This window comes from Salvelinus fontinalis, chromosome 17 (assembly GCF_029448725.1).
Source record: "Salvelinus fontinalis isolate EN_2023a chromosome 17, ASM2944872v1, whole genome shotgun sequence".
In the NCBI taxonomy this organism is placed as follows: Eukaryota; Metazoa; Chordata; class Actinopteri; order Salmoniformes; family Salmonidae; genus Salvelinus; species Salvelinus fontinalis.
The window spans coordinates 5476823-5502953 of NC_074681.1; the positions used below are offsets into that span (position 1 = coordinate 5476823).

The window sequence follows — 26131 nt, forward strand, 5'->3', positions numbered from 1 at the left end:
CAGTAATATCTCTTATCGATGGCGGTTATGATATCGTTTAGGACCTTGAGCGTGGCTGAGGTGCACCCATGACCAGCTCTGAAACCAGATTGCATAGCGGAGAAGGTACGGTGGGATTCGAAATGGTCGGTAATCTGTTTGTTAACTTGGCTTTCGAAGACCTTAGAGAGACAGGGTAGGATATAGGTCTGTAGCAGTTTGGGTCTTGAGTGTCACCCCCTTTGAAGAGGAGGATGACCATGGCAGCTTTCCAATCTTTGGAAATCTCAGACGATACGAAAGAGAGGTTGAACAGGAGAAAGATACGAAAGAGAGGTTGGGGATGGTTTTTACTGTTGGGATGTTTATAATGGGATACAGGTATTCAAGTAAGGAGAAGGCCAAATGTGTTTTGTTGAGTTTTCTGTTTGCTCAGGCAAAGTTGGCTATTTGGCTAACAAGGAGGAACAGGGTCAAAGGTGGGGGGATAACAGACTCTTTACTATTATTTAATAGGATGGCCTTAGGGTTGAATATGAGTTCTCTAAAATGCTAAAAAGTGTGGAGATGTTTCAGGAGATATGGTGTGTTGGGGGGGGGGGGGGGTGTCTGTATAGCTCTGAAGATGTTTCAAGAGATATGGTGTGTTGGAGGGCTGTCCGTATAGCTGGGGAAGATGTTTGGGGAGATATGGTGTGTCGGGGATGGCTGTCTGTAAAGTTGGGGAAGATGTTTCAGGAGATATGGTGTGTTGGGGGGGCTGTCTGTACAGCTGGGGAAGATGTTTCAGGAGATATGGTGTGTTGGGGGGCTGTCTGTATAGCTGGGGAAGATGTTTCAGGAGATATGGTGTGTTGGGGGGCTGTCTGTATAGCTGGGAAGATGTTTCAGGAGATATGGTGTATTGGGGGGCTGTCTGTATAGCTGGGGAAGATGTTTCAGGAGATATGGTGTGTTGGGGGGGAGGGGTGTCTGTACAGCTGGGAAGATGTTTCAGGAGATATGGTGTGTTGGGGGGGGAGGGGTGTCTGTACAGCTGGGAAGATGTTTCAGGAGATATGGTGTGTTGGGGGGAGGGGTGTCTGTACAGCTGGGGAAGATGTTTCAGGAGATATGGTGTGTTGGGGGGGGGGGGTGTCTGTACAGCTGGGAAGATGTTTCAGGAGATATGGTGTGTTGGGGGGGGATGTCTGTATAGCTGGGAAGATGTTTCAGGAGATATGGTGTGTTGGGGGGGTGGGGGGGGGGGATGTCTGTATAGCTGGGAAGATGTTTCAGGAGATATGGTGTGTTGGGGGGGGGGGGGGGGGGGCCTGTACAGCTGGGGAAGATGTTTCAGGAGATATGGTGTGTTGGAGGGCTGTCCGTAAAGCTGGGGAAGATGTTTCAGGAGATATGGTGTGTTGGGGGGATGTCTGTACAGCTGGGAAGATGTTTCAGGAGATATGGTGTGTTGGAGGGGCTGTCTGTATAGCTGGGAAGATGTTTCAGGAGATATGGTGTGTTGGGGGGATGTCTGTACAGCTGGGAAGATGTTTCATGAGATATGGTGTGTTGGGGGGGATGTCTGTACAGCTGGGAAGATGTTTCAGGAGATATGGTGTGTTGGGGGGGATGTCTGTATAGCTGGGAAGATGTTTCAGGAGATATGGTGTGTTGGGGGGGATGTCTGTATAGCTGGGAAGATGTTTCAGGAGATATGGTGTGTTGGGGGGGGGGGATGTCTGTATAGCTGGGAAGATGTTTCAGGAGATATGGTGTGTTGGGGGGGGGGGGTGTCTGTATAGCTGGGAAGATGTTTCAGGAGATATGGTGTGTTGGGGGGGGAGGGGTGTCTGTACAGCTGGGAAGATGTTTCAGGAGATATGGTGTGTTGGGGGGAGGGGTGTCTGTACAGCTGGGGAAGATGTTTCAGGAGATATGGTGTGTTGGGGGGGGGGTGTCTGTACAGCTGGGAAGATGTTTCAGGAGATATGGTGTGTTGGGGGGGGATGTCTGTATAGCTGGGAAGATGTTTCAGGAGATATGGTGGGGTGGGGGGGTGGGGGGGGGGGATGTCTGTATAGCTGGGAAGATGTTTCAGGAGATATGGTGTGTTGGGGGGGGGGGGGGGGGGCCTGTACAGCTGGGGAAGATGTTTCAGGAGATATGGTGTGTTGGAGGGCTGTCCGTAAAGCTGGGGAAGATGTTTCAGGAGATATGGTGTGTTGGGGGGATGTCTGTACAGCTGGGAAGATGTTTCAGGAGATATGGTGTGTTGGAGGGGCTGTCTGTATAGCTGGGAAGATGTTTCAGGAGATATGGTGTGTTGGGGGGATGTCTGTACAGCTGGGAAGATGTTTCATGAGATATGGTGTGTTGGGGGGGATGTCTGTACAGCTGGGAAGATGTTTCAGGAGATATGGTGTGTTGGGGGGGATGTCTGTATAGCTGGGAAGATGTTTCAGGAGATATGGTGTGTTGGGGGGGATGTCTGTATAGCTGGGAAGATGTTTCAGGAGATATGGTGTGTTGGGGGGGGGGATGTCTGTATAGCTGGGAAGATGTTTCAGGAGATATGGTGTGTTGGGGGGGATGTCTGTATAGCTGGGAAGATGTTTCAGGAGATATGGTGTGTTGGGGGGGATGTCTGTATAGCTGGGAAGATGTTTCAGGAGATATGGTGTGTTGGGGGGGATGTCTGTATAGCTGGGAAGATGTTTCAGGAGATATGGTGTGTTGGGGGGGGGGGGTGTCTGTATAGCTGGGAAGATGTTTCAGGAGATATGGTGTGTTGGGGGGGGGGGGTGTCTGTATAGCTGGGAAGATGGGTTGGATACACGGTTGTAGAAGTGGTGAGGTTTTTGCTTATTGTGATGTGTGGTGTTGTTTTGTATCGTTTGGTAGAGGGCAAGGTGTGTATGGTACATGTCTGCAGTACAGGATATATTTAGGTGTTTTATTTTTAAGGGGGGGGGGGGTTAATGAAATGAGAATGTTTCATTAAAGAAAGACAAAAAGTCTCTCTCTCTCTATCCTTCCATGTTTCTCTTTCTCCTGTCATGTGTGTCAGTCCCACTTCTTCATACATGAATTCTCACATCCTGATTGATTGCAGGAGAAAAAAAAAAGCTGTCTCTCCTTTGTGTGCCTTGCCCTCCTTTCCATACGGTATTTGAATGTGAAAACACACACAGACCCTATAGACTATGGAAAACATTTCATAATGAAGATCTGAGAGAACACATTTGCAGTGAGCTCCAAAAGTATTGAGACAGAGGTTAGCATGTCTCCCGGGTATGATATTTGTGCTTCTGTAACCTTCTCACTCATCATTATTCATGATTCATTCAGGGTTATCTGTAATCATGGTAGCATCCACATTAATGTAGAACTGTTTAGAAAGATATTATATTTATATTTATTTACAATAAATTTGACTCCAAAATGACACAATACATTATTTACCATTCATTTTTATTGGGCACAAAATAATCTGAAACACAACCTGTCACGACTTCCACCGAGGGTGGTTCCTCTCCCTGTTTAGGCGGTGCTCGGCGGTGCCGGCCTAGTAGCCATCACTGATCTATGTTTCCTTTTCCGTTTGTTTTGTCTTTGGTTCATTCACACCTGGTTTTCATTTGCTTTAATCTCTGTGTGTATATTTACCCTTGTTTCCCCGCTTAGGTTTGTGCAGGATTATTTTCTTGTTGCTTGTGGAGGCTTTCCTCAGTGTATTTTGCTGTGGTTATTATAGTAAGGTGCGTTGTGTTTGTGCGCCTTACAGGAGTACTGTTAGTTCCCATTGTCTGGGGCGTTGTTTTGGGGTATTGTACTCTACCGTTTTTTTTACTTGCCGTTATTAAAACCTACGCTACAGTGACTTCTCTGCTCCCCTGCGTTTGACCCCTGACCTACCTTCATTGCGTAACGCAACGCAACACAACCAAAACAAACAGTAAATGCATCCAACAAGTTTGTAGAGTCACAAGCTTGGTGTAGTCATTGCGTGAATATAGTACCAAATACTACACTTTTTCCTACTTTAAGACACATAAGTGAATTAGTCCCAATACTTGGGGGGGGACTATGTATAAAAAGTGCTGTAATTACTAAACGGTTAAACAGATATTGATGAAAATATACTCAAATTCAAGTTGACAGTCAGCATTTTAACCTCAAAGTCATTGTATCATTTCAAATCCAAAGTGCTGAAGAACAGAACCAAAACAACAACAACAAATGGTCCCAATACTTTTGGAGCTCACTGAAAATGAGAAATGCAGAAGATTGCATGTTTCTGGTCCTCATCACCCTGATCTCTGTTACCTCATTACCTCATCCACAGGACCCTGATCTCTGTTACCTCATCCTCATCACCCTGATCTCTGTTACCTCATCCTCATCACCCTGATCTATGTTACCTCATCCTCATCACCCTGATCTCTGTTACCTCATTACCTCATCCACAGGACCCTGATCTCTGTTACCTCATCCTCATCACCCTGATCTATGTTACCTCATCCTCATCACCCTGATCTCTGTTACCTCATTACCTCATCCACAGGACCCTGATCTCTGTTACCTCATCCTCATCACCCTGATCTATGTTACCTCATCCTCATCACCCTGATCTCTGTTACCTCATTACCTCATCCACATGACCCTGATCGCTGGTCTTCATCCACATGACCCTGATCTCCGTTACCTCATCCTCATCACCCTGATCTCTGGTCCTCATCCACATGACCCTGATCGCTGGTCTTCATCCACATGACCCTGATCTCTGTTACCTCATCCTCACCACCCTGATCTATGTTACCTCATCACCCTGATCTCTGTTACCTCATCCTCATCACCCTGATCTCTGTTACCTCATTACCTCATCCACAGGACCCTGATCGCTGGTCCTCATCCACATAACCCTGATCGCTGGTCCTCATCCACAGGACCCTGATCTCTGTTACCTCATCCTCATCACCCTGATCTCTGTTACCTCATCCTCATCACCCTGATCTCTGTTACCTCATCCACAGGACCCTGATCTCTGTTACCTCATCCACAGGACCCTGATCTCTGTTACCTCATCCTCATAACCCTGATCTCTGTTACCTCATCCACAGGACCCTGATCTCTGTTACCTCATCCTCATAACCATTATCGCTGGTCCTCATCCACATGACCCTGATCGCTGGTCCTCATCCACATGACCCTGATCTCTGTTACCTCATCCTCATAACCCTGATCTCTGTTACCTCATCCACAGGACCCTGATCTCTGTTACCTCATCCTCATAACCATTATCGCTGGTCCTCATCCACATGACCCTGATCGCTGGTCCTCATCCACATGACCCTGATCTCTGTTACCTCATCCACAGGACCCTGATCTCTGTTACCTCATCCTTATAACCATTATCTCTGGTCCTCATCCACATGACCCTGATCTCTGTTACCTCATCCTCATCACCCTGATCTCTGTTCCTCATCCACATGACCCTGATCTCTGTTACCTCATCCACATGACCCTGATCGCTGGTCCTCATCCACATGACCCTGATCTCTGTTACCTCATCCACATGACCCTGATCTCTGTTACCTCATCCTCATCACCCTGATCGCTGGTCCTCATCCTCATGACCCTGATCTCTGTTACCTCATCCACATGACCCTGATCGCTGGTCCTCATCCACATAACCCTGATCGCTGGTCCTCATCCACATGACCCTGATCGCTGTTCCTCATCAACATGACCCTGATCTCTGTTACCTCATCCTCATGACCCTGATATCTGGTCCTCATCCACATAACCCTGATCTCTGTTACCTCATCCTCATGACCCTGATCGCTGGTCCTCATCCTCATGACCCTGATCGCTGGTCCTCATCCACATGACCCTGATCGCTGGTCCTCATCCGCATGACCCTGATCTCTGTTACCTCATCCTCATCACCCTGATCGCTGGTCCTCATCCACATGACCCTGATCTCTGTTACCTCATCCTCATAACCCTGATCACTGGTCCTCATCCACATGACCCTAATCTCTGTTACCTCATCCACATGACCCTGATCGCTGGTCCTCATCCACATGACCCTGATCGCTGGTCCTCATCCACATGACCCTGATCGCTGGTCCTCATCCTCATAACCCTGATCTCTGGTCCTCATCCTCATAACCCTGATCTCTGGTCCTCATCCACATGACCCTGATCGCTGGTCCTCATCCACATGACCCTGATCGCTGGTCCTCATCCTCATAACCCTGATCTCTGGTCCTCATCCACATGACCCTGATCTCTGTTACCTCATCCTCATAACCATTATCGCTGGTCCTCATCCACATGACCCTGATCGCTGGTCCTCATCCACATGACCCTGATCGCTGGTCCTCATCCACATGACCCTGATCGCTGGTCCTCATCCACATGACCCTGATCTCTGTTACCTCATCCACATGACCCTGATCGCTGGTCCTCATCCACATAACCCTGATCTCTGTTACCTCATCCTCATAACCATTATCGCTGGTCCTCATCCACATGACCCTGATCGCTGGTCCTCATCCTCATAACCCTGATCGCTGGTCCTCATCCACATGACCCTGATCTCTGTTACCTCATCCTCATAACCATTATCGCTGGTCCTCATCCACATGACCCTGATCGCTGGTCCTCATCCACATGACCCTGATCGCTGGTCCTCATCCACATGACCCTGATCGCTGGTCCTCATCCACATGACCCTGATCTCTGTTACCTCATCCCCATGACCCTGATCGCTGGTCCTCATCCACATAACCCTGATCTCTGTTACCTCATCCTCATAACCATTATCGCTGGTCCTCATCCACATGACCCTGATCGCTGGTCCTCATCCTCATAACCCTGATCGCTGGTCCTCATCCACATGACCCTGATCTCTGTTACCTCATCACCCTGATCTCTGGTCCTCCGGCTAAAAGTTGTATTTTTTCAATGGAGGTTGTGATGATGATGCAGAGGGATTATACTAACACAGCCCTATCACTCTCTCACACACACACACACACACACACACACACACACACACACACACACACACACACACACACACACACACACACACACACACACACACACACAGAGAGAGAGAGAGAGAGAGAGAGAGAGAGAGAGTGTGTAAAACACAAGCGCATCTACACACAAGCACATCTTCATGTGAGACTCTTGCAAGTGAATCTGTCTGCTCACGTCAGAGAGGCTCTTCGGGCCCTCTCCCTCGAGAACAGTCAGCTGACGGAATGTTAAAGCAAAACACCTCCAATAGCAGCCAAGTGAAACGTGGAGCACCTCAGGACGTGTGGAGGGAGGAACTAGTGGGTACATGAATGGATACCACCTTGGTGGGTATGTAAAAAGCTCAAGTTGTTGTACACGATGACAGCAAGTCATGTGATGGTTATGTGAAGTGTGGAGGGCATTGCAAGGGTGAATTGTAAGAGCGCTTCTGAGTGAATGCTGTGAATTTATTGAGCTCTGAGGGAATAGTTTGAAGCACTTTAGAAGGTAGAAGGACAACGAGAAGTACTGTAGTTTGGGCATCAGTGCAGGTTATATAATTGAAATGACTCAATTTGCTAAGTTTAATGAGGATCCATAAGGTTTCAATTAATAAAAGTGTGAATACCATTAAACCATACATTACATGACTAAAAGAATGTGGACACGTGCTCGTCAAACATCTCATTACAAAATCATGGGCGTTAACATGGAGTTGGTCCCCCTCCTTTGCTGCTATAACAGCCTCCACTCTTCTGGGAAGGCTTTCCACTAGATGTTAGAACATTTCTGTAGAGACTTGCTTCCATTCAGCCACAAGAGCATTAGGGAGGTCCGGCACTGATGTTGGGCGAGTAGGCCTGGCTCACAGTCTGTGTTCGGCATTAGTGAGGTCCCGCACTGATGTTGGGCGATTAGGCCTGGCTCACAGTCGGCGTTCCAATTCATCCCAAAGTTGTTTGACAGGTTTGATGTCAGGGCTCTGTGCAGGTCAGTCAAATTCTTCCAAACCATTTCTGTATGGTCCTCGCTTTGTGCACGGGGGAATTGTCATGCTGAAACAGGAAAGGGCCTTCCCCAAACTGTAGCCACAAGCTGTAAACACAGAAACGTCATTCTATGCTGTAGCAGTAATATTTCCCTACACTGGTACTAAGGGTTCTAGCCCGAACCATGAAAAACAGCGCCAGACCATTATTCCTCCTCCACCAAACTTTACAGTTGGCACTATGCATTTGGGCAGGTAGCGTTCTCCTGGCCTACGTCAAACCCAGATTTGTCTGTTGGACTTTCAAATGGTGAAGCGTGATTCATCACTCCAGAGAAAGCGTTTCCTGCTCCAGAGTCCAATGCCGGCGAGCTTTACATGATTCTAGCCGTCGTTTGGCATTGCAAATTGTGATCTTAGGCTTGTATGGGGCTGCTCGGCCACGGAAACCCATTTCATGAAGCTCCCGACGAACAGTTCTTGTTCTGACGTTGCTTCCAGGGGCTGTTTGGAACTCGGTAGTGAGTGTTGCAACCGAGGACAGACGATTTTCACGCGCTACGCGCTTCAGCACTCGGCGGTCTTGTTCTGGGAACTTGTATGGACTACCATTTTGCGGATGAGCCGTTGTTGCTCCTAGACTTTTCCACTTCACAGTAACAGCACTTACAGTTGACCAGGGCAGCTCTAGCAGGGCAGAAATTTGATGAACTGACTTGTTGGATGGTGCTACATTGAAAGTTACTGAGCTCTTCAGTAAGGCAAGGGGTGTGGCTGAAATAGAATCCACTCATTTAAAGGGGTGTCCACATACTAATGTATATACAGTGTATCTGAAATACCGGTATTAAATTCCCTGTATAAATTCCCATCAATACATAGTATTACATTTCTGTAACTGGGTAGGCCTGTTGACATGTTGTTGATACGCAGCGTTATTATTTAACGCCTGCTACTGTTTTGGTGTTGACTTTGCGTGCCACCAGGACCCTAACCTGCCCGTGACGTGTTGGGATGGGCGTCCTGATCAATGGTCCGATTTTAAAAAAATCACTAAACCAGGAGGAGCCGAGCCAGTAGACGCATTTACCACCCGCGGCGTCTCTTCTCTGCCATAAGCGAGACAGAGAACTGCGACTAAGATTCTGCGGCTGCTCAGTGGTGGGTTCAGGGCGTGAGTCATCACCGGTGGTTGTAACCCCTTATCTTCCGCGAGAGACGGATGTAATAGGATAACGCCCTGTCACACCTTATTTTTCTGATAATTCCATTAGGCTAATGCAAATCACTGCAATGGATGTCAACAGACATAGGTGATTTCTATGGTTGTAGTTTTTATGGGTATTAAGCTATTGCTTACTGCTTGAGTAAACGTGTGCCTCATTAGCAAATTAATATTTACAAGAACTGCAATCTTAATGGGGAGGTAAATGAAGCTATACAATTAAATGCTGTAAGAATTGATGTCATAGTGATAACTATTGGCCTTCACAAAGCTAATTGGGACAAGCCCAAAAATAACCCACCACTTTTCCAAAGGGAGTTATGAATAGCGCTTGAATAATAATTGATACAGCTAGAAACAGAAAATATCCATCTCTATTTTAAGCACACTGCATTTTCTTAGCATGCTATATCATAAGCCTAAATCATGTATTATGGATTTCCAAAGGCTGGGTATTGCGTGCGTACTGCTGTGATGACGCGCGAGTCAGGTGTTGCCTCATATATCACCCGGAGCTGTCCTGGTGCTGAAAACAGAATCGCTCGCGCTACGACTGGGAGGAGATGCTATACACGTTTACTACTGTCGTCTGAGCTACTTACCAAAAGGTAAAAACTCATGCATGTCTTTTATTTCTCAAACAAAGATTACGATGTTTGTAAGTTATTTGTGAGCTTTATAGCATTCCATGTTTAGATTTTCTCTCTCAAGTTCTCATCTCTTTTCAGATCTCGGCAATGGCTTGGAATTGCTTTGAATAACTGATAGCTGTGTGCATGTTGTGATGCATGTCAAGTAGTCTAATGCATTTTGTCATTGGGTAACATTGAGATGGGAATGAATTATTATATCCTTCAGAAAAGTGTTTAATCGAGATGGTTTGGAGAAAGGCAGCCACAAGCGAAAAAGGTTGCCCTGACAACGGGAAGTGACTCATCCTGTGATGTAGTCTTAGTCATTTAAAAACAGCTCACTTTTCCTTGGTGGGTGATTATATCCTGCTCTCGCTATAACCTACTTTTGATAATTTGTGCATTGAGTCATAGCATGCGTCACTTATAAGGGTTATCAATGAACTCGGCATGAATTGAAACCCAGATTTGTCATTAAAATAATCATTTGCATTGAGTGTGGTGGTAACATCCTTCAAGAGTTAGAAGATTATAAGAATTTGGAAGATAGAATCTCAGATCAAAATGTAAAAAATGTGCAGGCATATTATTGTGTTAAACTCAACTCTCTCTCTCTCTCTCTCTGCGATATGAAGATGCTGTCACTCCCCAAGCTATCCACGGGGAAAACTGTTGTTCTCGCCTGCCTCCTCCATGCGTGCGCGTCCCTCCCCCGCCATCACAGGCTCAGAGGCGGGGAGTCAGAGGACCGGCAACCCGCTGCATACCCACCCAGCTCAGACATGATCAAAGCCCTGGAGTACATCGAGAGCCTGAAGCAGCGGACAGATGGGGACAGAGAGCGAGAGGAGCCAACAAGAGACTATGATGAGGTCGAAAAGTTCCACATCCTCCTCCAGCTCGCCTCTCTCCAGGACGAAGGCGCACCCGAAAGGCAGTCCTCCCCGCCGGCTCAGAGGCAGCAAGACATCCCGGCTGAGCAGCTGGTGAGAGCCTTGCTCAGGACCCTCCAGGAACAGCCCGCTAGTCCCCCCAGACCCGCTCCCGTGGTGCCGGGGAACGAACGTCGCACGCACAGATACCAATCGGTGAACACAGGCAACCCTGTAAATGCACCTGCCTACGGTGGCTTCCCGAGGCCGCACAAGAAGTACCCGCTGATGTTCGAGGATGAGGAGAATAGGGACAGCGCCAAGCGCGCTACGGAGGACCTGGACGAAAAATACACCCCTCAGAGCCTTGCCAACCTGCGCTCCATCTTCGAAGAGCTGGAGAAACTATCTACATCCAACGGACAGAAGCGCGGAATCTTTGATGATGACGATGATGATTTATTCAGTCTGAGGAACCTGGCCTACGAGGATGTGGCGGGCGGAGAGGAGTGGATTCCTTTAGAAGAGCAGGTCGAGACGGAGGAGGTGGTAAACGGGAGCCACGAGGAGTTCGACAGGGCTCTGGAGCAGAACTATGACGAGGATGAAGAGGAGGAAGGCGATGGTATGCAGGTGCAGCGCAGAGCCAGCCAGGACAAAGAGGACCCAGAGGACGACACTAAACTAGTGGACTATTACCTGTTGAAGATCCTGGAGATGAGTGAACATGAGACAGCGAAGAGGCAAGCTGGAGAGCAAAAAAATAGAGTGATTCGCCACCCCCTGGTCGACCCCCAGGCCCTGAACGAGCTGTTAGAGATCTCCCTCAAGCTCCACATCCCCCCAGAGGACCTCATCAATATGCTAATCACCGAGGAGATCAGAAAACTAGACCGTCACCCGCAAGCCTCTTCCCGCTACAGGACCAAACCGAAGATCAGATACTACAGCCGGAGACTGCCAGTCAAAAACGCTCCTGAGGACATGGACGAGGAAGACTTCTTGAAAATCATTGAAATGGAAACCATCAGCAACGACTATCCTGTGAGTCGGAGGCCGCTCAAAAGTGTCTCTGTCCCGGCCAGGGTTTCAGCACCACCCGCACCGGCCAGGGTTTCAGCACCAGCACCAGCGGCACCTCCAAAAATCCCAGCTCAGTCCGGCCGAAGGGAAAACTTATTTATGTCAGAGCTCAACAAGATGCCTTTTAGGAGAGAAGCCGATGACGATGACGAGGCGGACGAAGACGAGATAACAACATTTCTGGCGGCCAAAATATTAACGGAGTACCCTAGCACCATCAGCAAACGCGACACCCAATCTCAGGCGAACGGACAGTTTCCTTATGAGCTATATGAACAAGCCATGAAAGATTACTTTGACCAAGCGGACAGTGAGAAAGCAGGCACGCTGACAAAGAGAGATTCAGTAGCTAACGAGGAGGTAGTGGAGTCCACGGAGACGCAGGTGAAAGATGAGGTAACGCCAGAGACCGCGGCTCCAGAGTCCGAGAAAGAGGAGGAAAAGGAGCATCGCGGAAAACCGTTTGCTGGAATGTAAGCTAAGATCTGAGGACACGCACGATATCCTCTTCTGAAATATTAATAAGTCATGTTTATACTATATCAAAATTACCCGTCTGCTGGACATACTCTGGTTTACATAAAATGTGTATATACATGAAGTAACATATATGAATTATATCAGTGTGCTGGGCATGGAGGCAAAGTGTGTTGTGTAAACATCTGGGTTTGTGAGTTTGCAATCTTGTAACATTGTGAAAATGTAATTCCCTGATATAGGCTAGAGAGTAAGACCGTCACCGTCCTGCCTTCCAACCCTGTAACGCTGCAAGCTCTGTAATCGCTGAACTCTCTCTATTGTTGTGGTATATAAGCTCATTTTTAAACCATTTTGTACGTGTTTAATAATGTTTGACGAGTTGGTGATGAATAAAACATTAGCGGTATTTTTCTTCTTGCTGCGTTCTGTTTTTTTATTGTTTTTTAATAAACACTGATCACTACAACAGTGATCAGAAATGCCTTCTGAATGATCATACATTGACCGACAGTGATGATTAGATACGCCTTCTGAATGAAGCTTGATTCCACAATGAAAGTGTGAAGGCGGAATCAACACGAACTCCAGGTAAGATTATAAAGAAAGTAAAGTGTCTGTCTATAAAGTCATAATTCTCCTGATTGTGCTTCGTTTTATTCATGTTTATCTAGTTTGTGTTTCAAACTGCAGCACCATGGACAGCACCCGCAGATAAAACGTCAAAAATGATGAATATCAAATAGTCTAGTCTACAATCACCAGAGGCTTCTGTATCAAAATACACATTTTAATTCCAAAGTCTTCAACATTCAAGATCCATAATTAGTTATATAAAAAAAAAATAACAGTGACATTCACCCAGATAAATAACCACTCCCTTTCCAAGAAGGTGTAATCCTACACCAAGTCACACAGAAAAAGGCTACAAGAGACATTTAAAACACAACTTCAAATATATATTTCTAAAATGTCAATACAGCGTACATATTTGAAAAAATAATAATAATCTGAGTATTGATTATTTAAGTACTTGGTGATATATTATGATTGTCATAACCACAGTTTTAAGTAAGTTCAATGTACATCAATGATCCAGAGGGATGGGTGATCATACAGTATCAATATACATTTGATAATAGCTCAATCATTGAGTGTCAATATATTGGTCATCATGTTATTGTCCTATTTGCAGAAACAAGATACATTTCACTGCACTTCCCAATTTAAAACACACCCTGTCTCAGGACACAGATTCAGACATGTACATATCATTCTACAACTCATAACTTTATGGTTCTGTACACAAGACCTCCAGTTCTGTAATTGTCCAGATTCCTTCTGGTGTGTGTAGATCCATTTCCCCCAGTGTTAGAATGCAGGCTTGCTCATGTATTCCTCCATGGTCTAGAGCGGAGAGACGGAGGGACAGATGAAACGTGTGATCTCCAAATCAACAAGCCTTGTCCTAATGTGATGAATATTCATAGCCACACCTACATAACATCTAACCATAGAAGTAGAATGATTGTCATTCTAATTGGATGCATCTTACATCCGTGAAGACATAGGAGCGTAGAGCGCCAACACAATGTAGACTACTATGCTACGAACACAATCATCAACCTTTCTGTCCACATTCAAGCTCCAGACCAAAACCACTGTTGTCAATCTCAGCCTATAGCAATGATGATGAAGGGTGGTGATGAAGACTAAAACGAGAGTGACGATGCAACAACTTCAGATAGCATGCACGTGCATCAGACTCAATCAAGTTTGTTTTATTCCCCCGAAGCAAGAAGATGGTGTGAAACCAGAGAAGGCCACGCAGAGTGTGACTCTGGCTTGGTGCATCTATAGCGCCACCGAGAGCTGAGGATAGACGGACAATACAGAAAGCAGACAGATACTGCCAACGCTCAGACTTACAGTAACTGAAGAATAAAGGAAATAGAAGGATAATCTCCATCAGTGTCTTTTTCTGAGAGAGAAGAGAGGGGAGAGGAGAGGAAAGGAGACAAGAGGAGACAAGAGGAGAGGGAAGAGAGGAGAGGAGAAAAGAGAAGAGGGGAGAGAAGAGAGAGCAGAAAGGGGAGGAGAAAAGAGAGGAGAGGAGAGAGAAGAGAGGAGAGAGAGGAGAGAGAAGAGAGGAGAGAGAGGAGAGGAGAGGAGAGAGAGAGAGAGGAGAGGAGAAAAGAGAAGAGAGGAGAGGGGAGAGGGGAGAAGAGAGGAGAGAGCAGAAAGGAGAGGAGAAGAGATGAGAGGAGAGAGGAGAGGAGAAAAGAGAAGAGAAAAGAGAAGAGACAAGAGAAGAGAAGAGAGGAGAGAGCAGAAAGGAGAGGAGAAAAGAGAGGAGAAAAGAGAGAGAAAGGAGAGAGAATAGGTCCATGAGTATTGGCACCAGTTAATATGGTTCATGAAGGGAAGCCTGTTAGCGGAGAGAGACAGGAGAGCTCACCAGGAAGTCAGTTAGCGGCTGCACTGCATATTATCAACCCATGCTGAAACAGTAACACTTTTTCAAGAGTCCACTTTCACCTGGTATTACTAAGGAATTATAGGGTAAAATGGCTATTTTAGAATACCTACTTTAAATCATTCATTAAAATTGGTAACTACTTGTCACAGAATGGTATAGCTATGCGTGTGTGTTCAATCTCAAATAAACAATAGGTTAATTATAGCTAATTATTATGTAATTACATATGTAAATAAAAGATAAATATCAGACCGCAAGATAAAGCGTTTCCTATGTTAATTCTAGACACTGATCATTCTCCCCCAAATAGTCTCAGCTGAGATCGGAGGCAGAAATACTGATCCTAGATCAGATCGGAGGCAGAAATACTGATCCTAGATAAGATCGGAGGCAGAAATACTGATCCTAGATCAGATCGGAGGCAGAAATACTGATCCTAGATCAGATCGGAGGCAGAAATACTGATCCTAGATAAGATCGGAGGCAGAAATAGTGATCCTAGATCAGATCGGAGGCAGAAATACTGATCCTAGATCAGATCGGAGGCAGAAATACTGATCCTAGATAAGATCGGATGCAGAAATACTGATCCTAGATAAGATCGGAGGCAGAAATAGTGATCCTAGATCAGATCGGATGCAGAAATAGTGATCCTAGATCAGATCGGAGGCAGAAATAGTGATCCTAGATCAGATCGGATGCAGAAATACTGATCCTAGATAAGATCGGAGGCAGAAATAGTGATCCTAGATCAGATCGGATGCAGAAATAGTGATCCTAGATCAGTGCCTACGGGGCAGGTTCTACCCTGAGCGTGGCAGTTCTCTCACCTCCTGTAGCATGTCCGAGGCCTCGACGGAGCGGGCCACCACTAGTTTGGACGTCTCCTGTACCTCTCCCCCTAATAGAAACTCATCCAGGATGAAGTAGGCCTTTTCAAAGTTAAAGATAATGTCCAGCTCACACACCTGCATGGGTAAAGGAGGAGGAAATCACCCCAGGATCAAGAGGTACTGTCCAGTCTAGCAGGAATCATTTTACTGTGTTAAATCATATCTACTACGCACGCAGTGCAGTTTCAGTCTAAGTTTGGGAAGAAATAGGTTGAAAGGGAAGGAAATATGTGAGAGAGACAGAGAGAAAGAGAGAGAGGTTGTCCCTTACGTACGTTGCCAAAGTACTTGTCCAACAGCTCCACATAGCGATGCAGCATCTCCAAGGCGAGAAGCTCATTCTCCTCAGCATCCAAACCACAGCAGAAATACAGACTGGCATACCTACAGTTAGAAAGTGGTGGTGGGGGGGGGGGGGTAACAGGGCAATACAGCATTACAGTTAGAAAGTGGTGGTGGGGGGGGGGGGGGGTAACAGGGCAATACAGCATTACAGTTAGAAAGTGGTGGTGGGGGGGGGGGGGGGGGTAACAGGGCAATACAGCATTACAGTTAGAAAGTGGTGGTGGGGGGGGGGGTAACAGGGCAATACAGCATTACAGTTAGAGAGTGGTGGTGGGGGGGGGGGGGGGTAACAGGGCAATACAGCATTACAGTTAGAAAGTGGTGGTGGGGGGGGGGGGGGTAACAGGGCAATACAGCATTACAGTGAGAGAGTGGTGGTGGGGGGGGAGGGGGTAACAGGGCAATACAGCATTACAGTTAGAGAGTGGTGGTGGGGGGGGGAGGGGGTAACAGGGCAATACAGCATTACAGTTAGAAAGTGGTGGTGGGGGGGGGGGGGGTAACAGGGCAATACAGCATTACAGTGAGAGAGTGGTGGTGGGGGGGGGGGGTAACAGGGCAATACAGCATTACAGTGAGAGAGTGGTGGTGGGGGGGGGGGGGTAACAGGGCAATACAGCACTACAGTGAGAGAGTGGTGGTGGGGGGGGGGGGGGTAACAGGGCAATACAGCATTACAGTTAGAAAGTGGTGGTGGGGGGGGGGGGTAACAGGGCAATACAGCATTACAGTGAGAGAGTGGTGGTGGGGGGGGGGGTAACAGGGCAATACAGCATTAAAGTTAGAGAGTGGGGGGGGGGGGGTAACAGGGCAATACAGCATTACAGTTAGAAAGTGGTGGTGGTGGGGGGGGGGGGGTAACAGGGCAATACAGCATTAAAGTTAGAGAGTGGTGGGGTGTGGGGGGTAACAGGGCAATACAGCATTACAGTGAGAGAGGGGGGGGGGGGGTAACAGGGCAATAGAGCATTACAGTTAGAAAGTGGTGGTGGGGGGGGGGGGTAACAGGGCAATACAGCATTACAGTTAGAGCGTAGTGGGGGGGGGGGGGTAACAGGGCAATACAGCAGTACAGTTAGAGAGTGGTGGGTGGGGGGGGGGGGGTAACAGGGCAATACAGCATTAGAGTTAGAGAGTGGTGGGGGGGGGTAACAGGGCAATACAGCATTACAGTTAGAGAGTGGTGGGGGGGGGGGGGGTAACAGGGCAATACAGCAGTACAGTTAGAGAGTGGTGGGGGGGGGGGGGTAACAGGGCAATACAGCATTACAGTTAGAGAGAGGTGGGGGGGGGGTAACAGGGCAATACAGCATTACAGTTAGAGAGTGGTGGGGGGGGGTAACAGGGCAATACAGCATTACAGTTAGAGAGAGGTGGGGGGGGGGGGTAACAGGGCAATACAGCATTACAGTTAGAGAGTGGTGGGGGGGGGGGGGGTAACAGGGCAATACAGCATTACAGTTAGAGAGAGGTGGGGGGGGGGGGTAACAGGCCAATACAGCATTACAGTTAGAGAGAGGTGGGGGGGGGGTAACAGGGCAATACAGCATTACAGTTAGAAAGTGGTGGTGGTGGGGGGGGGGTAACAGGGCAATACAGCATTACAGTTAGAGAGTGGTGGAGGGGGGTGGGGTAACAGGGCAATACAGCATTACAGTGAGAGAGTGGTGGAGGGGGGGGGTAACAGGGCAATACAGCATTACAGTGAGAGAGTGGTGGTGGGGGGGGTAACAGGGCAATACAGCATTACAGTTAGAGAGTGGTGGGGGGGGGGGTAACAGGGCAATACAGCATTACAGTGAGAGAGTGGTGGGGGGGGGGGGGGGTAACTTGACAATACAGCATTACAGTTAGAGAGGGGGGGTAACAGGGCAATACAGCATTACAGTGAGAGAGTGGTGGTGGGGGGGGGGGGGGGTAACTTGACAATACAGTATTACAGTTAGAGAGGGGGGGTAACAGGGCAATACAGTATTACAGTGAGAGAGTGGTGGTGGGGGGGGGGGGGTAACAGGGCAATACAGCATTACAGTTAGAGAGTGGTGGGGGGGGGGTAACAGGGCAATATAGCATTAAAGTTAGAGAGTGGTGGTGGGGGGGGGGGGGGTAACAGGGCAATACAGCATTACAGTTAGAGAGTGGTGGTGGTGGTGGGGGGGGGGGGGGTAACAGGGCAATACAGCATTACAGTTAGAGAGTGGTGGGGGGGGGGTAACAGGGCAATACAGCATTACAGTTAGAGAGTGGTGACGGGGGATGGGGGGGGTAACAGGGCAATACAGCATTACAGTTAGAGAGTGGTGGTGGGGGGGGGGGGGGTAACAGGGCAAAACAGCATTACAGTTAGAGAGAGGTGGGGGGGGGGTAACAGGGCAATACAGCATTACAGTTAGAGAGTGGTGGGGGGGGGGGGGTAACAGGGCAATACAGCATTACAGTTAGAGAGAGGTGGGGGGGGGGGGGTAACAGGGCAATACAGCATTACAGTTAGAGAGTGGTGGTGGGGGGGGGGTAACAGGGCAATACAGCATTACAGTTAGAGAGTGGTGGGGGGGGGGGGGGGGGTAACAGGGCAATACAGCATTACAGTTAGAGCGTAGTGGGTGGGGGGGGGGTAACAGGGCAATACAGCATTACAGTTAGAGAGCTGTGGTGGGGGGGGGTAACAGGGCAATACAGCATTACAGTTTGAGAGTGGTGGTGGGGGGGGGGTAACAGGACAATACAGCATTAAAGTTAGAGAGAGGTGGGGGGGGGGTAACAGGGCAATACAGCATTAAAGTTAGAGAGTGGTGGGGGGGGGGGGGGGGGGGGGCAATACAGCATTACAGTTAGAGAGTGGTGGTGGGGGGGGGGGGGGACAGGGCAATACAGCATTAAAGTTAGAGAGTGGTGGGGGGGGGGGGGTAACAGGGCAATACAGCATTACAGTTAGAGAGTGGTGGTGGGGGGGGGGTAACAGGGCAATACAGCATTAAAGTTAGAGAGTGGTGGGGGGGGGGGTAACAGGGCAATACAGCATTACAGTTAGAGAGTGGTGGGGGGGGTAACAGGGCAATACAGCATTAAAGTTAGAGAGTGGTGGGGGGGGGGGTAACAGGGCAATACAGCATTACAGTTAGAGAGTAGTGGGTGGGGGGGGAACAGGGCAATTAGCCTATTCCTCCTCCTCCCCTCCTCCCCACCTCTTGTAGACGTCCCTCAGGTCTTTCCTCCCCCTCCTACCCTCCTCACCTCTTGTAGACGATTTTCAGGTCTTTCCTCCCCCTCCTACCCTCCTCACCTCTTGTGGACGATTTTCAGGTCTTTCCTCCCCCTCCTACCCTCCTCACGACTTGTAGACGATCTTCAGGTCTTTCCTCCCCCTCCTACCCTCCTCACCTCTTGTAGACGATCTTCAGGTCTTTCCAGTGCAGGAAGTTGCAGGAGCGTGGTTTCCGTGCCAACACCATGGTGGTCATGTCTCTGATGATCTTCTTCTTCTCTCGCTCGGGGATGGGCGTGAACCACTTCTGGAGACGGAGTTTGCCCTGGCGACTGAAGAGGAGCAGGAAACGCATCTAAAAGGACCACATGCAGAAAGGAGACAAAAATATAGGGCAGAACGCTGGGTTCCAATATTTATCTTTAAAACCTTAATTCGGGTAGTTAAATGAGTAGGCGTGTCCAAAATGTTGACTGGTACTGTATACAGTTGAAGTCAGAAGTTTGCATACACCTTAGCCAAATACATTTCAACTCAGTTTTTCATAATTCCTGACATTTAATCCTAGTAAATATTCCCTGTTTTAGGTCAGTTAGGATCACCACTTTATTTCAAGAATGTGAAATGTCAGAATAATAGTACAGAGAATTATTTATTTCAGCTTTTTTTTTCTTTCATCACCTTCCCAATGGGTCAGAAGTTTACATTCACTCAATTAGTATTTGGTAGCATTACCTTTAAATTGTTTAACTTGGGTCAAACGTGTCAGGTAGCCTTCCACAAGCTTCCCACAATAAGTTGGGTGAATTTTGGCCCATTCCTCCTGACAGAGCTGGTGTAACTAAGTCAGGTTTGTAGGCCTCCTTGCTCACACACGCTTTTTCAGTTCTACCCACACATTTTCTATAGGATTGAGATCAGGGCTTTGTGATGGCCACTCCAATACCTTGACCTTGTTGTCCTTAAGCAATTTTGCCACAACTTTGGAAGTATGCTTGGGGTCATTGTCCATTTGGAAGACCCATTTGCGACCAAGCTTTAACTTCCTGACTGATGTCTTGAGATGTTGCTTCAATATATCCACATCATTTTCCTCCCTCATGATGCCATCTATTTTGTGAAGTGCACCAGTCCCTCCTGCAGCAAAGCTCCCCCACAACATGATGCTGCCATTCCCGTGCTTCACGGTTGGGATGGTGTTCTTCGGCTTGCAAACATCCCCCTTTACCCTCCAAACATAATAATGGTCATTATGGCCAAACAGTTCTATTTTTGTTTCATCAGACCAGAGGACATTTCTCCAAAAAGTACGATCTTCCCCATGTGCAGTTGCAAACCCTAGTCTGGCTTTTTTAATGGGGTTTTTGGAAAAGTGGCTTCTTCCTTGCTGAGCGGCCTTTCAGGTTATGTCGATAAAAGACTTGTTTTACTGTGGATATAGATAATTTTGTGCCCATTTCCTCCAGCAGCTTCACAAGGTCCTTTGCTGTTGTTCTGGAATTGATTTGCACTTTTCGCACCAAAGTACGTTCATCTCTAGGAGACAGAACGCTTTTCCTTCCTGAGCGGGATTACGGCTGCGTGTTCCCATGGTGATTATAGTTGCGTACTATTGTTTGTACAGATGAACATGGTACCTTCAGGCATTTGGAAATTGCTCTCAAGGATGAACCAGACTTGTGGAGGTCTGCAATTTTTTTTCTGGGGTCTTGGCTGATTTCTTTTGATTTTCCCATGATGTCAAGCAAAGACGCACTGAGTTTGAAGGTAGGCCTTGAAATACATCCACAGGTACACCTCCAATTGACTGAAATTATGTCAATTAGCCTATCAGAAGCTTCTAAAGCCATGACATCATTTTCGGGAATTTTCCAAGCTGTTTAAAGGCACAGTCAACTTAGTGTATGTAAACTTCTGACCCACTGGAATTGTGATACAGTGAATTATAAATGAAATAATCTGTCTGTAAACAATTGTTGGAAAAATGACTTGTGTCATGCACACAGTAGATGTCCTAACCGACTTGCCAAAACGAGTTTGTTAATTAACAAGAAATGTGTGGAGTGGTTGAAAAACGAGTTTTAATGACTGCAACCTAAGTGTATGTAAACTTCCGACTTCAACTGTATAGTACTGTATATAATACCAGTTTGGAAACACCTACTCCTTCAAAGGTTTTTCTTTATTTTGACTATTTTCTACATTGTAGAAAACATATTTAGCTGGTACCTTAACTGATAACAGTGACAGTTTTTTTGTAATCCGATTGCATGTAAACTGATGAGATGTCGTCATTACTCCCCGGTACCCAACCTCTTTCATTTAGTAATACTGTTTCGCTTCCAAGAGAATTCAAGAGACGTGTTAGTGATGTTTAGAGAGTGTGTTTCCTTGCTTTGTTCAGCTGGATGTTCAATTTGATATTCATTAGAACTTAGCCAATGGGGCCAAGGGATCTCTGGTTTCATCTTCCTGCTATTGTTGACTTCAGAGGACCACAGCTGACTGGAATATCTGGACAAGCTTTCTGAGGATATGTGTTGTTGTCAACTATTAAACTTAGCCGGCGACGCCAGTAAAGACATTCGTTGGCCAGCAAAGCCATACAGAATTCACGATATAGAAATTAACTTAATATAAATGTGTTTCTTTCTTAACCTTGCACTGCAGATGTGTATTGTTGTTAATGAATGGCAGCAAAGCCATTGATATTTCAGGGACTTGAGGCATTGTTGGTCTGACAGTAGGACAGACAGTAGGACAGACAGTAGTACACATAAATAAAATAGGATTAGAAGTTCTGCAATTAAAACGTTATGCCTTTCTAAATTTAGAGAGACATACAGTGTCTTCAGAAAGTAATTATACCCCTTGATTTTTTCCACATTTTGTTGTGTTACAGCCTGAAATTTAAATGGATCAAATTGAGATCGTGTGTCACTGGCCTACACACAATACCCACAATATATGTCAAAGTGGAATTAGGTTTTTCGAAACTTAAAAAAATGTATTAAACATGTAAATCTGAAATGTCTTTGAATCAATAAGTATTTAACCAATTTGTTATGGCAAGCCTAAATATACGGAACAAGTCACATAATAAGTTGCATGGACTCTATAATAGTGTAACATGATTTTTGAATGACTACCTCATCTCTGTACCCAACACATTTATCTGTAAGGGCCCTCAGTTGAGCAGTGAATTTCAAACACAGATTCTACCACAAAGACCAGGGAGGTTTTCCAATGCCTCACAAAGATGGGCACCTATTGGTAGATGGGTAAAAATAAATCAAACATTGAGTATCCCTTTGAGCATGGTGAAGTTATTAATTACACTTGGATGGTGTATCAATACACCCAGTCACTACAAAGATACAGATCAAATCAAATTGTATTTGCACCAGATCAATGTGGAGCTATATACAGGGAGTACCAGTACCAGATCAATGTGGAGCTATATACAGGGAGTACCAGTACCAGATCAATGTGGAGCTATATTCAGGGAGTACCAGTACCAGATCAATGTGGAGCTATATACAGGGAGTACCAGTACCAGATCAATGTGGAGCTATATACAGGAAGTACCAGTACCAGATCAATGTGGAGCTATATTCAGGGAGTACCAGTACCAGATCAATGTGGAGCTATATACAGGGAGTACCAGTACCAGATCAATGTGGAGCTATATACAGGGAGTACCAGTACCAGATCAATGTGGAGCTATATACAGGAAGTACCAGTACCAGATCAATGTGGAGCTATATACAGGAAGTACCAGTACCAGATCAATGTGGAGCTATATACAGGAAGTACCAGATCAATGTGGAGCTATATACAGGAAGTAACAGTACCAGATCAATGTGGAGCTATATTCAGGAAGTACCAGTACCAGATCAATGTGGAGCTATATACAGGGAGTACCAGTACCAGATCAATGTGGAGCTATATACAGGAAGTACCAGCACCAGATCATTGTGCAGTTGCCGGAGAGGAAGGAAACCACTCAGTGATTTCACCATGAGGCCAATGGTGACTTTAAAACAGTTGCAGAGGTGCCCCCTTTAGTCACTTAATGTTTACCTATCTGCCAATCCTCATCTCATATGTATATACTGTTTCCTATACTATTCTACTGTATCTTAGTCCATTCCGCTCTGACATCGCTCATCCATATGTATATGGTCTTAATTCATTCCAACTTTCGATTTGTGTGTATTGGGTATATGTTGTGTCATTTGTTAGATATTACTTGTTAGATATTACTGCTCTGTCGGAGCTAGAAACACAAGCATTTTGCTACACCCGCAATATCATCTGCTAAACATGTGTATGTGACCAGTAACATGTGATTTGGATGAATGGCTGTGATAGTATAAAACTGAGGATGGATCAACAACATTGTAGTTACTCCACAATACTAACCTAAATGACAGAGTGAAAAGAAGGAAGCCTGTACAGAATAAAACATATTCAAAAACACGTATCCTGTTTACAATAAGGAACTAAAAAAGTTAAACTGCCTCCAAAAAAATTGCAAAGAATTTAACTTTATGCCCTGAATACAAAGCGTTATGTTATCCAACACAATACCACTGAGTACCAATTCATATTTCAAGCATGGTGGTGGCTGCATCATGCTTGTCGGCAGTAAGGACAAGGGAGTTTTTGGGTTTGTTGATAAAAAATAAAACAGAATAAAGCGCAAGCAAAATCCTAGCAGAAAACCTGGTTCAGTCTGTTCAGTCTGCATTTTCAAGTCTTGAAAATCTATGGCAAGACTTGAAAATGGCTGTCTAGCAACAACCAAAGTGAAAAATTTTGTACTATCCAGGTGTGTAAAGCTTAGAGACCAGAATGACTCACAGCTGTAATCACTGACAAAGGTGATTCTAACATGTATTGACTCAGGGGTGTTACTTATGTAAATGGAAAATTTCTGTATTTAACTATCAATACAATTACTAAAATGTCTAAAAACATGTTTTCACTTTGTCATTATGGGGTATTGTGTGTAGATGGGTGAGAGAAAAAATATATTTTATCCATTTTGAATTCAGGCTGTAACACAACAAATGTGGAATAAGTCGAGGGGTTTGAATACTTTATGAAAACACTACTTACAGTTATTGAAAGGGCAAGGCAGTCCCAAATAGGCTATGACGCCTAAACTGTATAAACATATCCCAGGTTGCAACTGTCACCGGGGCTGTGCAGAGTCACCTGCCAAGCGACAAGTGACGGAATATGTTCCACAGGAGGGAAATACCCCTTACTTCCGACTGTCCCTTCCGCAGAAATACTGTAGCATACCCATTCAAAGCCCATTAAACATTTAGAATAAACTCTGTATTTATATCAATATATTTATAGTGTATAAAGAGGGCAAACGATAAATGACAAATATAAAGTTGAAACTGACTCAGAAATCCTAAACAAACACCTGGCAGTTAATTTACAGGTACAGTCTAGTGACTGTCAGAATAGTCTGACTCAATACTAAATTAGAACAGCGGGTCATGCACCGGAAAAAAAAACGAAAACCAGCACTAACTCACCACTTTGAGGATTTTTGGGGATCGTTTTTAGTAAATAAAAGTTAGTAAAATAGTTTCACCTCGCACAGCGTGTCTGACAACTGAAAGAGCGCATATCTGTCGTTGTTCCTCCAAAATGCTCGCTGACCTCCGAGCTGAACGGGTGTAACTCCGCCCTCCTGGACACTGTGGGGAATAGCCCCTACGTCAGCAGTTCTCTTTTTCTGGATTGGATGTGAGCTCTACACCTGTTCGAACGCTGTACCGGAGGTGGTTACTGTACCAGGCTAGGCCTATTAGTATACTGATGCAAAATTAGCTAAATTAAAAGTGTTAAAAAAAACATTGCCAGTGTGGCTACCGAGTGGTAGGTTAGAGGTTATTAAATGGTTGGGGGCAACGCCACAGCTGTAGCAAATAAAGGTATGGAACCAGAGATTGGTCAAGAAGATTAAAAAAACACTCTGCCTCTCTATGCTGCTGTCATAGGCTACACAAGTTAAACCCACCCCTGCCTCTCTATGCTGCTGTCATAGGCTACACAAGTTAAACCCACCCCCTGCCTCTCTATACTGCTGTCATAGGCTACACAAGTTAAACCCACCCCCTGCCTCTCTATACTGCTGTCATAGGCTACACAAGTTAAACCCACCCCCTGCCTCTCTATACTGCTGTCATAGGCTACACAAGTTAAACCCACCCCCTGCCTCTCTATACTGCTGTCATAGGCTACACAAGTTAAACCCACCCCCTGCCTCTCTATGCTGCTGCCATAGGCTACACAAGTTAAACCCACCCCCTGCCTCTCTATACTGCTGTCATAGGCTACACAAGTTAAACCCACCCCCTGCCTCTCTATACTGCTGTCATAGGCTACACAAGTTAAACCCACCCCCTGCCTCTCTATACTGCTGTCATAGGCTACACAAGTTAATCCCACCCCCTGCCTTTCTATGCTGCTGTCATAGGCTACACAAGTTAATCCCACCGCCTGCCTCTCTATGCTGCTGCCATAGGCTACACAAGTTAAACCCACCCCCTGCCTCTCTATGCTGCTGTCATAGGCTACACAAGTTAAACCCACCCCCTGCCTCTCTATGCTGCTGCCATAGGCTACACAAGTTAAACCCACCCCCTGCCTCTCTATGCTGCTGTCATAGGCTACACAAGTACCCATTGAATTGTTGGGTGTAACTTTCTTTGTATAGGCTACAGAACTATCAGGATTCTGTTTTACCAACATCCCCTGTTTGTCCAGGTGGTACAGTCCACATGGTATGCAGTGTTTGTCCAGGTGGTACAGTCCACATGGTATGCAGTGTTTGTCCAAGTGGTACTCTCTCTGAGAGAGAGAGAGAGCTGAGAGAGAGAGAGAGAGCTGAGAGAGAGCTGAGAG

General features: G+C 46.3%; 2 protein-coding genes across 4 annotated transcripts; one reads left to right on the forward strand and one right to left on the reverse strand.

Moving 5' to 3' along the window:
- Positions 1–9709: 9709 nt before the first annotated feature.
- On the forward strand, positions 9710–12685 carry LOC129813626 (secretogranin-2b-like). The gene is made up of 2 exons (XM_055865976.1): positions 9710–9820; positions 10480–12685. The coding sequence occupies exon 2, from the start codon at positions 10480–10482 to the stop codon at positions 12274–12276; it is 1797 nt and encodes a 598-aa protein (XP_055721951.1). The 5' UTR covers positions 9710–9820; the 3' UTR covers positions 12277–12685.
- A 35-nt stretch (positions 12686–12720) lies between these two features.
- Positions 12721–24995, reverse strand: LOC129813627 (AP-1 complex subunit sigma-3-like). 3 transcript variants are annotated; one of them, XM_055865979.1, is made up of 6 exons: positions 24757–24995; positions 19375–19553; positions 15924–16032; positions 15586–15723; positions 14206–14257; positions 12721–13683 (listed from the first exon to the last, which is right to left on the reverse strand). In XM_055865979.1, exons 2-6 carry the CDS (start codon positions 19551–19553, stop codon positions 13568–13570), a joined length of 594 nt encoding a protein of 197 aa, XP_055721954.1. In that variant the 5' UTR covers positions 24757–24995; the 3' UTR covers positions 12721–13567. The 3 variants fall into 3 exon arrangements, with proteins under 3 accessions (XP_055721954.1, XP_055721953.1, XP_055721952.1); XM_055865978.1 differs by lacking the exon at positions 14206–14257 and having other exon boundaries at positions 12734–13683; positions 24816–24979; XM_055865977.1 differs by lacking the exon at positions 14206–14257 and having other exon boundaries at positions 12735–13683; positions 24757–24976.
- Positions 24996–26131: the final 1136 nt, after the last annotated feature.